Source organism: Schistocerca cancellata, chromosome 2 (assembly GCF_023864275.1).
Source record: "Schistocerca cancellata isolate TAMUIC-IGC-003103 chromosome 2, iqSchCanc2.1, whole genome shotgun sequence".
In the NCBI taxonomy this organism is placed as follows: Eukaryota; Metazoa; Arthropoda; class Insecta; order Orthoptera; family Acrididae; genus Schistocerca; species Schistocerca cancellata.
The window spans coordinates 545522890-545536523 of NC_064627.1; the positions used below are offsets into that span (position 1 = coordinate 545522890).

A 13634-nucleotide genomic window follows, 5' to 3' on the forward strand; every position below is an offset into this window, starting at 1 on the left:
GTTTAGCACAATTTCGGATGATATTTTATGTGTACCACCGGAATTAAACATGTATTTTCGCCAACATGTCGAGGGTAAATCAAAGTCACCACCAACTATTATCATATGAGTTGGGTACGTGTTTGAAATCAAACTCAAGTTTTCTTTAAACCTTTCAGCAACTGTATCATCTGAACTGGGATGTCGGTAAAAGGATCCAATTATTATTTCATTCCGATTGCCAAAAACAACATCTGCCCATACTAACTCACAGGAAGTATCTACTTCAATTTCGTGACAAGTTAAGCTACTTCTGACAGCAACAAACACGCCACTGCCAATCGTGTTTAGCCTATCTTTTTGGAACACCTGTAGGCTCCTCGCAAAAATTTTGGCTGAGCTTATATCTGACTTTAGCCAGCTTTCAGTGATGTAAACTGCTTGCCTAACTCCTTTGTCTTGGGGTCATAGAAATACTCCAGCAATTGTCAGTGGTCATTAAGTGGCTAAGGAAGTAATTTGGATTGGCGTGACAGAGCCACAAACTTCTATGCTGGTGTTTCAGATAAATAGGCTTGTTCAATAGGTGTGCACCCAATCATGTTCAAAATATTGAGCAAGTTGCTGAAAAGTGATCCATGCCAGATTTTTCACTTTTTCCACTACTGTCTTTGATTGAGATATGCCAGTCTTGGAACACCAAAGCCTCAGCTTCTCTTGTGATTCTTGGTTCTTTGCAGAGATACGATCTGCAGTTTCACTGTTTGTCATTCAGACCTGTTTTGTCAGAATAAAAGCATCTGCACCACCTGTCCACTGTGTTGTATGATGTGTATTGTTGCCAGACACTTCCTTCAACTCACCATGGACTGCTGCTTTGTTGTTTCACTTCAGATTCAGGAAATCAATTACTGCACATTACTCCATCTTATCAGTAGGCTGTGCCCCCTTACACCCCTTTGGATATTCTTCTGAAAACGTTAATAATGATATAATAATGAAATATTAACTGTTGTTGGCAATGAAAGTTTGGGAGCATGGCATGAGGTCAGCATGATTATAGTGGCAAATGGGGCTGGCCCTGCAACAGAAGGCAGTTGAAAGTATGAGAAAAAAGTATGTGTTAATCAGTGAGCAGTTATGGTGCCTTCATTACATGGCTGGAGACAACAGTTGGATGATTTCAGTTGGGGAGAATCATCCAGACTGGAAGAAGGACAAAGTGTGGCAAGTGTAATTCAAGAGATTGGTATTTCTCACAGCACTATTTCATGTACGTGGGGAGAAATCCAAACCAAAGGCACCGCTGCCTGAAGGACAGGAGGTGGTTGACCACAGTCAGCTATAGCAGCAGATGATGAATACATCGTGCAACAAGCAAGAAGAGTCCCACACCAAACAGTAGGTGCAATTGCAACCACATTTAACGTGACTACAAGGCATGCATTCTCATGCTCTCCAGTGGCCCAGCAACTGTGTGTGGGTGGTCTCTCTATCTGAAAACCAGTATGTTGTGTTCCATTTTCTCTCAGATGAGAGAAAATTCAGATTGCGTAGTGATTCTGTGTGTACCTGTACTCTCATGTGACAAGAGGTGGGAGCATGCAAAGGACCCAGGGACATTGTCAAATATGATTGTTTTGTTGGTCCACGTGTTATGGTGCGGGGAGACATAACGTTGCATGGGCGTACTGACCACCAAATCTCTGAACACATTACACTCACCGGTCAACATTATTGTGACACTACTCTTCCTCGTGCGCATCTTTTCAGAGGCGCATTCAGCACTGACTTTATTTTTATGGACGACAGTGCGCAAGTGATTCAAACAGCACAGGTGGAGGAGCTCTTAGAACAAAAAGATACTTGGCAAATGGACTGCCCCACTCATTTCTTGACCTACATCCCTTCAAGCAGATGTGGGATGCACTGGGGAGCTGTATTGCAGCTTGTCCACATTCATGAGTGATCGTTCAGCAGTTGTCAACGGCCTTGGTGGTAGAATGGAATGCCCTACCACAGGACTCCCTCACCAGCCTTGTGGCTAACATTGGAGCATGTTGCAGAATACACATTGCTGTCCATGGTGATCACACATCCTGTTAAGATCGATGTCCCACCTTTCGTAATATCCAGGGGACCATCATAAATTGCGGTGTCTTTTGTATAATTATTGTCTTTCAGTAAAAGAGTCATATCTCTTTGTCTCATTGCACATTACTTCAGTTACCTTCTGTACCAGACTGTGCAGTTCTTTTTATGTATGGTCCAACTTTCATTGAGCTGTGTTACTAGGCATCGGCACATCACACAAAAGTTACTTTCCCAGCCAGAATGATACTTCAGCTGTTGGGTATTCCTGCTTAGCATAGTGCATCCAAATACCACACAATTTTTTTTTCATGTTCCCATTTTTTTCTTGTAGGACAGTTTGACCAGATTTTCTATAATTATATTACTTTCTTAAGTCAGAATTGGAATGACTTTCACAGTACTTAGGATTACGCTGTTAGTTTGAAATGTACCTTACAGTGTCTACACAATCAAAAATTTTAAAGTCTTACACTAGCCAGAGCTCTCTTTGCTAATGCTTAATTGATGTTCTTATTGCCACTTATATTGCAGTACTGTTGAAAACACCAGTGCTAGTGATGAAAAGTTAAACATAAATAAGAAGGGAAAGAATATTTCCTGAACGTGAAGTATGTAGGGTTACAGAATAAGATGAGCCTTAAACACAAGCTACTGGCATACAGCAAAGTGGAAAGCCTGTAAATTCTGAAATCAAAGGTACACTTAAAAAAAATAACAAAGCTGTAAACTCTCAGCACAACAAATCAGTTAATAGTCAGTTGGTTAGCTCTAGCTGCCACTTGTACTTGTTAGTGATGTTTCATGTGCGAGTTGGTTCAAGAGCCATTTTAATAGTAGCTTACACTCCTGGAAGGGTCTAGTGTAGAGGTCTGAAAATTCTTTGTGGCAGCTGCAAAGTTGCTGTTTGTCTCCCCTATGGGTCCTGGACATGCTCCATAGGATTCAACTTAGGAGATCCCACTGGCCAATCTGAATGATGGATATCTTCATGAGAAACATCTACCAGAAAAGTGCTGCTCTGGTTGGCATAACAGGCAATATTAATTACTCTTAGTAGGAACCAATCAGCCACATGTCCCTGTTGGGGGGGGGGGGGGGGGGTAAATTTTCTCAATGCTTGTTCCTATCTTACTACTATTCTGAAATGTAAAAAGATGTAAAAAGGCAACCATATTTCTATAACAGGAGGCAATATTATGCAAAATGTGCCCCATTAGCAACACTGTTGCCTTTGGTTATTGTTACCATTTTTGCTCAGTAAGGAGGTAAGCTTGTAAACTCCCCTGCCACCCCCCCCCCCCCCCCCCACCCAATTATCCATCCACCCCCACAGTCAAACGAATAATAAATTAATTACATAACTTTATTTTTTTGAGGAGACAATTAAAATTTTACAATTACCCATTGTTCATACCACACTTTATCAATGGGCTGTGATTTTTTGTTTTGGCTCCTCTTGCAGAGTGCTACAGTACTGTAGTGCAGACATTTCTCCATGTACCGGCTGTGCAGGCACATACTTGCAGACAGACATAAAATTGTGTAACTTTATTTTTTCAAGGCAATAATTAAAACTTTATGAGTGCCCTCGTGGTGACTACAGCTATGACAACCACATGGCCTTTGACAAAACATACCCTCAGTATACGCCCATGACCATTCAAGACCGTTCACTGAACTGTAACTGTGTGAGACAATAGACACTAATTCTAGATTGTATTTGAGTGTTCCTTCTGCCTCATTAATATCTTTCATTAACTGTTGACCCCACTGCTGTGAAGCTTTCAAGAAAGGTGAATTCTCGCGACTACACAGTTCACACTGACTACAGAAAATACTCTCTTTCTCTGCTACACAACAATGCCTTGATATTTGTGTCTTCATTCAGGTTAATCAACTACATGGTTTCATTGTTAATCTTTGTGGCTATATTTTTGCAGTTACTATGAACACTGTATATCTTGTAGACAAGAATAAGCAGTACTCATCTTTTGCAGGTGAATTTTACTTTGTTTCTTAACTGTATATGTTTTGCATAATTGCTTTAGGAGTCTTCAGTTGCCTGCAGCAGAAATGATTGTTATAGTTATTTGATCTGATTATTTTGTTTCAAGTTCTTTAGTTTGGACATTTAGTGCAATACTCTTTATTTTCTGCTGAAAAATACTGATTTCTTGGTTAAAGCATTTTAAAATTGGCATCTGTTTTATGGATTATAAATTGTGGGATGTGGAAGTTCTTAATTACATGAGATAACTATCTTAGTTGGCATGACCGTCATAGGAGGTGACTTCAAGGTTGCATGCTGAGCAGCAATGGCAGTGCGTGCAGCAAAGCATATCTTCAGTTGTGTGCAGAGTACTTGGTGGGGAGAAAGTGCTCACCTGCTCATGATGCGTGTCTTCAGAGTTCCTGCTGTCCCCACAGATGAGTACAACTTGTTTGTGTGGGACGCTGCTATTTTCTTGTTGTTTGAGATTTTGGTTAGGTGTTACCTGTGTTTTACTGGTCTTGGATACAAGCTACATGAATGAGTCTAGAGATCATTCACAATACATTGATTGTTCCAGATCATTTGGAATTGTTTGGAAGTGAAGCTGTGTGTCTCACACTGTAACTCATCATGTATCATTATTCATCATCCTGTATGTACTATGGAAAACCAAGGTATATACCTACAAAGTGCCATAAGATATATGTTCTTAGTTAGATTAACTGTGCAGTGCTTCTGTTTTTATAGTAAAGATGGCACAGGTTGCTTGGTCGTAACTCTTAAATGAATAGTCACAATATGAGGTAATTTTACTTATGTTGTTATAGTAATGTTCCATAAAATTACCTCTTATATTTTCCTCATCTTAATAAAGTTTAAAGACATTACTATCAGGCATTTCCTTCCAATCAGTTGTCCACCAAGGTGGATTTTTATTGCAGTTTCTTTGAAGTGTATCAAATGCTATGTGTAAAATAACTCTCAGTGGTATTTCTGACAAAATACTTTAATGTAATATTTTTAGAAATCATGATAGTGATGATTTCCTGAATACTCGAGGCAGTGTATCATATTTTATCCTATCTGGTCTGATTATTAAATCAGTTTAGAAATTGTAAATTATCATTGCGTTTTAATACTGGTTCTACCAGTAGACATGAAATGTTTGAAACAGAGTATGGCATTGGCATTGACTCTCCTGACTTTAGTTTGCCACTTATATTCTCACAAATTAAAAAAATAATATTCTTGTAATGTTTTAAAAGTTGTGATCTGATTGGTCACAATGATTGATTATTGCTAATATCTAAAAGGGTTGTATCTGTATGTCTCTCTACTAGCCATACTGGCAGCACACTGTGGATTCTCATGACAACATAAGACATGTTTGGATGTAAGATGTGTTTCTTTTATCTCCTACTAGGATATAATCAACATGAAAATGCCTTCTACTATTTCTTGGATTGACATATAAATAAGCATGGACATTAATACTGAAATAAGTTTCACGTATTCACTAATGTATGCCAGTATCACAGTTTTTCTTACGTTTGTGAAAGTCGCAGAGAATGCAATTCTTAAAAGCTACGCCTAGTACTTGTGCCTACTGTTGAGTAATACTTTTCTTGTTGTAATTAATTCCCAAAATTTCAGGTTCGAGATGCTTAAAGCAGCTGATGGATCCATCAGTGGCTCCTTGAAAGTGATAGAGAGTTTAAAAAGTAAGAAGAACAAGAGCAAGAAAGGCAACAAGGAGAATGAATGGACATGGAAAGAACAGGTGAACAAATTATATGACTAGATATATCATTAAAAGACTCTGAGAATTAAATCACAATTACTTTTCTGGAATAAATTTTGCTGTAGTATATATTCCAACTTAAGTTTTTATTTAGTGTCAGTTTAAATGTGTTTGGCTCTCAAGTCAAGTAAACCCTAATGTTTCATTAAGAATTCTGTAAAAAGACTAAGGTCCTTATTTTCTGTGTTTCCTCATTCAAGGTTTGGGGTGACTTCTCATTTTGTTCAATAGTATTGTGTATATGACAGCCTTTTTCTGTGCTCAATGTTTATCAGAATGAAGGAATTTTAGAAAATACCAAAAGCTGAAATTTCAGCTGTGCTTTGGCATTTGTCTCTCTCTCTCTCATTTTTTACTGTAATTTTGAATGAGAATTTCTTGTCGTTGCGCTGTCATTCCTTCAGAGGTATCATACTTGTGTTTGGTATTATGTGTCATATCATAGTGTGGAGTTTGCATATCTGATTTCAACATGTGTACTTCACGTTGAGATCACTACAGATTGTTACATTTGATAGCTAAAAAATAACTATGTAAGTCTTAGAAGTTCTGAAATGCTAATTAATAATCAATTTAAGCACATTTTATATGTAAACTGCATTCATACTTGATATAGTACTGTAATTTATTTGAGCTTCTTGTCATTTTTTGTTTGTATGTGATATTTATACACTGGTATTGCTTTCCTTATGATTGTCAGTGCATCTGTTTTTTGCAGGTGGATCTGGTGAAATTTAGTTCATCACCAATTGAACAATCGTTATTACGCCTGGATTCCGTTGAACTCAATGATTTAGCCATTGAATGTTTTGTATCAATTATGAGATACATGGGAGACCTCCCCATGCCAGCTGATGTCACAGAGGTCAAATGTGTTTATACTATACTTATGGTGAGTATTTGTTTCTTTGTGGTATGTCTTTAGAACAATAAACCATTTTTGTAGACACTCCCTCCATACAGAATGCCTTTACTACTTTAGTGTATTGCACTTAAGTGACAGCTTACATATCTTTCTGAAACTAACATAGCCAAGCCAGCTTTGTATTAGGCAAGACTTTAAAAAGAAACAGAATGTAAATGAACATCACACTACTGTGCTTCAGTGCCCACACTAAAAGTGATTAAATCAGTTCTTGTGTTGTATGAGCTTATTTTTTCCATTTGAGATCAAAGGAATTAAAATAATTAAGTAAACTGAAAGTAGCATGAAAATATTCAAAACTCTTGTGTGTTCACAGAACTCTTAATTATTGTCTGACATAATTCCATAGAAATAAAATAAAACAAAAATTAGGAGTCTTAAGTTTTATGTTTGTTCTCTGTGTTGTGCATAATATGACTTGTTTTTTGTAAGGTGCCACTGTAAGTGGTAGGTGTTATGTGACTGCATGCGCTACCAATATTTTCCAAGATGCTGTGCATAAAAATGGAATTTTTCTAGGGCTCATACCTTGGATTCTGTTGTTGGTAGGAAGGCAGGGCAATCCCTTGGGCTAGGGACCGTTTGTATACCCAACAAAAGAATCATCTTACTACAACGATCCTACAGTACAGACTCAAAATTTGAATATCACACACTTCCTCCATATTAGGCAAATGAGCAAACTGGTTGGCTATTTTTGCATTAAAAGTGGTCTACAGGGCACCTTACAGGGCTTGTGGAGGTGGTCCTGGAAAAAAAAGTGTTTTCACCATTTTTTTGTCATCAGCAGTGGGTATGTAAATAATTAACCACAACAAATTGCTCAGATTTTAATGATGTATTCTTTAGGCATTTATCTAGAAGTGCCATTATCATCTTTTCAAAAATCTTTATCCATTATCAAGAAACACCCCAAAAACATGGTTTTTGGATACTTGAACCGAGCTGCAGATTCCAAGATGGCTAACCACAACAAATGACTGAAACTTTTACAATATATTTGTAAGATCCCGATCTCAAACAACCTTGACAATTTCTCTGAATCTTTATCCATTTTCAAGATACGGATGTTCAGTGTTACTCTGCTGGTATACGAAAATATGCAAGTAAAATCTGGTGTGAGGCAAAAAAATGTAGATAATAAAGTGACGTAGGACAGAAAAGTATGCTGTAAAGTGACACCGTTATCATCAGAAGGGTTCTGGTAAGCACAAAATTTTTGTGTACATAAAACCCAGAGTGAAGTGTAAAATTAGTTTTATGTTATTTCAGTTTCACATAAGTAAACATCAAAATTCTACCGAACCATAAAGTTATTTTCATATGAGAGACATCGCCTGCTGTGGCAGCAAGAAGATTGAAACCAGCAGAAAAATGCTCCTATGGAAGCACAAAGACCCTGACTGAAAAATGAGGTACCATTGCCTCATTCTACCTTCCTCAGCATCTTTAAAAATTTCCCAAAAATTTTGACATGTGAACGTATTCCTGCTTTTTTAAGCTAAGAGAGGAGGAGACAGTGGCAGTGGGAAAGAGATGGGAAAGTGATAAATACTGGAAGACAGTAGACTGTGGTTATGTTATAGAAAGAATGAAGAAGACATTGCAGTATGAAAGAAAGACAGGGACACTGTGGCAGTGGAAGATAATTGACAATGACAGTGACCGTGACAGAGTGAAGGAGACAATGCCAGTACAGAGAAGGAGAATGTGGAAGTGGGTGAGAACCAGTGATGAAAAGAGACAAGAGTGTATGACAATGACATTGAGGAAGAGAGAGATCAATGAGAAGAGACAGCAGCTGTGGGAAGGAATGAATGAGATGGTAGCAGCAAAAAAGACTGAGAAGTAGACTGTGACAGTAGGAGAAGACCATAGTAGCAGGACAGAACAAAGGAGACTGCAGCTGTGAGACAGGAGATGGTGACAGAGAAACACAGAGATAATAACAATCAGTTGGGCTGAGTGAGTGAGTGAGAATGGGCAAGTGGGTGTGGATGGACTTAACAAAATTGGAGAGCTTGTGGTAGTTGGAGGTGGCTTGCACATTAAAAAGAGTGTGAATCTGTTTGCATGCCAAAATTTTTGGGAACATTTTTAAAGATGTTGAGGAAGGTAGAATGAGGTAACTGGTACCCCACTTTTCAGTCAAGATCTTTTAAATAGGTGCATATTTGCCTTTTTTGTGTTCTGATAGGCACATTTTTCCACTGGTTGCTAAAAGCTTTAAATCTTTGCAAGTATTGACTGCAGATTCATGGACAGGTCTTAATAATCATATTCAAACTTCATATTTTTTGTAATTATTTATAATATACTGATGTCTAGAGTCCTTGTTTGGTAAGTCTTTCATCATTATGGATATGGTGCTTGATTCGTGAGTCTTGTACTCTTCCTAACACTACATAACATAAGGTGATGAAAGTTATTGATGTCACAAGTTCTGTATGATCTTATAATGAACTGTGTATGTTATGGTGTTAAGTGGAACTGGGGAATTAGCCACGCATTCAACTAAAAACCACGTCGAGCCTGGTTTGTGTACCACTCGTCACTAATCCGTACATGGATTTGCTCCTGTTCTCATAAGCTAGTGCTATATAAATTATACTTTATGAGTAGCCTACTACACTCCAATCTACAGAAAATAAATTGATTGAGTCAGTGTCTTTGTTCACTTGTTAATTAGCTTTGCTTGGAACATCAGATTTAATGTCAAAATTGATTTTGCAGTCCTGCAATAAACAGTAAGCCTAGTTCCCCTAGCATTTTGTTGTTTTAACCATTATGTTATTTAGTGTTGATTATGTTATTTAATTTTAACCATTTATTGCTATTATGCTGGTCCTAGCCATAGATAGAGCAAAAACAGTGTGATGTAGAACAGATTACTACGAGATTTTTTTCTGAGAGGATATTGCTTCACAAACTAAACATAATTATAGCAAACTGTACAATTAATGAAAAAAAATCATTCTTCTATAACTCTAAGACTCATGTTAAAGGCTGTAACAGCATGTTACCATTTGTTGGAGGACAAATTGAAAATAAAATAATGTTCAGCAATTAATTACCATAGTGTCAGTCTCAGTGCTTTTTATACATGCAGTGGATGATCACTACGTCCATGTAATCTGCTGTATGCTGTATGTGAGCATAACAATTTCTATTTATTTCATTTGTAAACACACACTGTCAGTATGAAATTTTCACTCTACGGCGGAATGTGCACTGATTTGAAACTTCCTGGCAGATTAAAACTGTGTGCTGGACTGAGACTCAAACTCACAGGAGAACTTCTGTGAAGTTTGGAGGGTAGGAGATGAGGTACTGGTGGAAGTAAAATTGCGAGGATGGGTTGTGAGTTGTGCTTGGGTAACTCAGTTGGTAGAGCACTTGCCCATGAAAGGCAAAGGTCCTTGAGTTCAAGCCTCAGTCCGGCACACAGTTTTAATGTGCCAGGAAGCTTCACACACTGTCAGTGTTCTTCATTGTTGTAGAATAACCATACACATGAAGAGGTAGTTTTGTTTTGATTTCGAGATGGATGTTATTTTAGTTTGTGTACTTACAATGACATACTACCAGTCATCTTACAGCTGAGTTTACAAGTCACTAATAGAGTAACAAAAGAGGCATGTGCATTGTGTGTTGATATTATTTGTACAATCATGTTTCTGCTTTATGTTAATAATCGAGTCCATCAACACAAAGAAGAAGATCTTGTTGAAGATATTTGTATGTAATATTTTTGGAAAGAATCACTCACTCTGCAGCAAATTCCATGCAATAGTGAAATATCCTCGTAGATCACAACTGTATGGCAGACTGGAGCTAGAACTCATAGAGTCCAGAGTCAAACCTTGGTCCAGCACTTACTTTTAATCTGTCAGGTAGTGAATATTTTGTTTAATTGTTGGCAGAATAAAAGTTTGCATTTAATTACATGACTGAGCCACTTATGACAGTTGTGAAACAGACAGGTGTAATCATCTGTTTCACATAATCCTGGTGCCTCTCTGTTTCCTAAAGACTGGTAACCAGAATAATTAAGACAAACAATAAATGTTTTCAATTTTTTCCAGCATTGTCACAAACATGAGCAGTTACGTGATGAGGTCTATTGTCAACTCATGAAGCAGACCACCAACAACAAGTCAACAAGGCCAGACTCTTGCCAACGTGGCTGGAGGCTTTTCAGTATAGTGGCTGCATATTTTGTGTGTTCGGATGTACTTCGACCTTATCTATTTAAATATCTTGAAACAGCTGCTTATGATAAGAGAAGAGCTTACCATGGTAAGTATTATACTTTTAATCCTGCTAATGAATACTTTGTGATGTTTTTGGAGTGATATTTCTGCATTGTGTTCTGTGACTATGGTACACATCGAAAATGAAGGCTGTACATGTTGAGAGGTCATTGTCAAATAGTATACGACTGTGCAAGGTTAGTAAAGGGTGAAAAATTTTCTATGTACTGGAGATGAATCAAATTTATTGTGACATGTGGCTCTAATGAGAAGCTTTATATTTTACTCACTGATGGTACTGAAACAATGTAGATTCATATTGCGCAGCTTGGTGCCGTTTTTGTTAATGAGAATACAAAGTAAGACATAACTAAGATTTCTGAAGATATGCTGAGCACATAACAAGTAGTCATGTGATTCACATGGATCAGATATATTGCCTGTTTGATTGATAAAAGATATATTTTTGGGTTTGTGGCTGTATTAATGATTTCATTCCTGTACATAATGTTTTAGTGACTAGTCTCTTCCTCATAAGATATGCAATTCCTCTTCTTCATATTGACAATATACAGTAGTGCCTGTAATTTATTGTAAATGTGGATCAAAGTGTAATAAGTTATCTCCTGCTACATGATTGATCTGCATAGTAAATTTCCATTGTGCAGTAGTAATTTTTCGTGAGATAATAATGTTTTTGATTAATAAGCTATGTTGTTAACTTTTTTGCAGTTCAAATGGTAAGACATTTTTAATGTGGAACTATTCACTCCCTTCTTCTATTCCTTTCTCCTGCAGGGAAGCAAGTAAACAAGATATCCCATCCACTTTTGGCATTTTTCTCTGACTTCTCACCTCAGACCTCAGCTACAAGAAATGGGAAGCCTTCAGTCAAATTGTATATTTTCTTCAGCACCCAGCTGCCCTTATCTGCAGTCCCTCAGTATTGTTCCAAAGTAGCAGCCACAGCTCCATTTTCATCATGAACAAAAGCTGTGCTGATGGCAGTTGAATGAATGAAGGACAGTGTTGCCACATAACCATGTTACTGATAGTTGTCTCGTTAGTAATCAGTATTTCAGTATGATACTGTTTGGCCAGTGTCTGCAGTAGAAATGACACTACAACAGCATCATGCATTTATAGTCACATACCAAGGGGAAGGTTTCTTGTTGTCAATTAAAGGACAAGGGAACATGAGAGTGGAATAATTGTGATTCTCCTCCCAAATGGCACTTCAGCTGATCTGCAGTACGCATGATTTTAGTAAAAAGAACTTCCATAGTGCTGTTCAGGTATCAAAAACAGGTGGAAATGCTAAACAACTTCATATTTTAATATTTTTGAAGAGTTTAGCAGCTGAAATTAAATAACAATAAAAAGCTAGCCTGTTAACTCTGACTGATAATTTCACTATATTGTAGCACGTACATATAGTGAACCTCTGGAACCAAAAATAGTTTACTGCAGGGCTGAAATAGAAAGGAGTAGATATCTACATCTTTTTTCACTCTCCTGCCACACACATGACACTGCTTTTTTTCTCAGTCCACAAAATTTGCTGTTAGTCCTCATCAAGACTAATAGGAAAAGATGTGAGAAACAACTGATAAGCTTGTATCAGGTTTTAAAAGAAGACAAAAATAGGGGGGCTAGAATTTTGAAATTTTGAGTTTGCTATGATATTGTCAGAATGCCTACTCTTCAGAATCGATATGTGTGCATTGAACCATTCAATATTGATTAATAATTCCCTAGTCTTTATTTGTATAAAAACAGCTCAAAAACAGAAATTATGATAACATCACTTACATTGTATTTCGCAATCCTTCAGTTAAAACAGGAAATGAAATGCAGAGGACAAGAATGGCCTATATAAAAGGAATCATGAATGTGTCAAATCATGTACTTTTTATTGCTTAAATGTATATGAAAAATAAAGTAGCTAATAATAAAACTAATGCCTTTACCACACATGACGATTTCTTTTAATTGCAATGGTTGTAATGTTACAGGTACTGCAACTGTGTGCCTGCATAACCTACGTAAGACTTTTAAATATGGTGGTCGAAAAAATGTTCCAAGTGTAGAGGAAATTACTGCTATCAGTGCAGGACGCAACTCAAAACGACAGATATACCGCTTGCCTGGAGGCACAGAACGAGTTGTAAACACCAAGTGCACTACAGTTGTTCAAGTATGTCACTGTTTTTGTACCATCATCTGAGGAATGCTTATTAAAGAACTGTGTGTGTGTGTGTGTGTGTGTGTGTGTGTGTGTGTGTGTGTGTGTGAGAGAGAGAGAGAGAGAGAGAGAGAGAGAGAGAGAGAGAGTGGAGGTGAGGTCCCTATTGATTAAGGAAGCAGTGTTCAACTGTCCATCTAACTATTCTGGTTTAGTTTTCATGTAATTGCCCAGCAAAACTTCATTTTAATATTGAAATAGTTCTTTCGGAAAATGTACAGCCGATAACTCCACTCAACCTCCAGATCTTAGATAACATTGCTCTTCCTGTATAGCACTTTTAGTGTGTCCTTTTTTTGCAATTTTTTAAACAGTCAGTTAGTTGTGAAAACAAGTGCAGCAAA

The 13634-nt window shown here is 37.3% G+C and overlaps 1 protein-coding gene across 1 annotated transcript in view; it reads left to right on the top strand.

The window, feature by feature from the left end:
- Window positions 1–13634, top strand: part of LOC126162120 (unconventional myosin-XV) — a 504442-nt gene that overhangs the window by 463386 nt on the left and 27422 nt on the right. The window contains exons 48-51 of the mRNA XM_049918408.1: window positions 5720–5846; window positions 6586–6759; window positions 10878–11091; window positions 13061–13242. Of these exons, the coding sequence (XP_049774365.1) occupies window positions 5720–5846; window positions 6586–6759; window positions 10878–11091; window positions 13061–13242 (697 nt within the window). The remainder of the gene's footprint in view (window positions 1–5719; window positions 5847–6585; window positions 6760–10877; window positions 11092–13060; window positions 13243–13634) is intronic.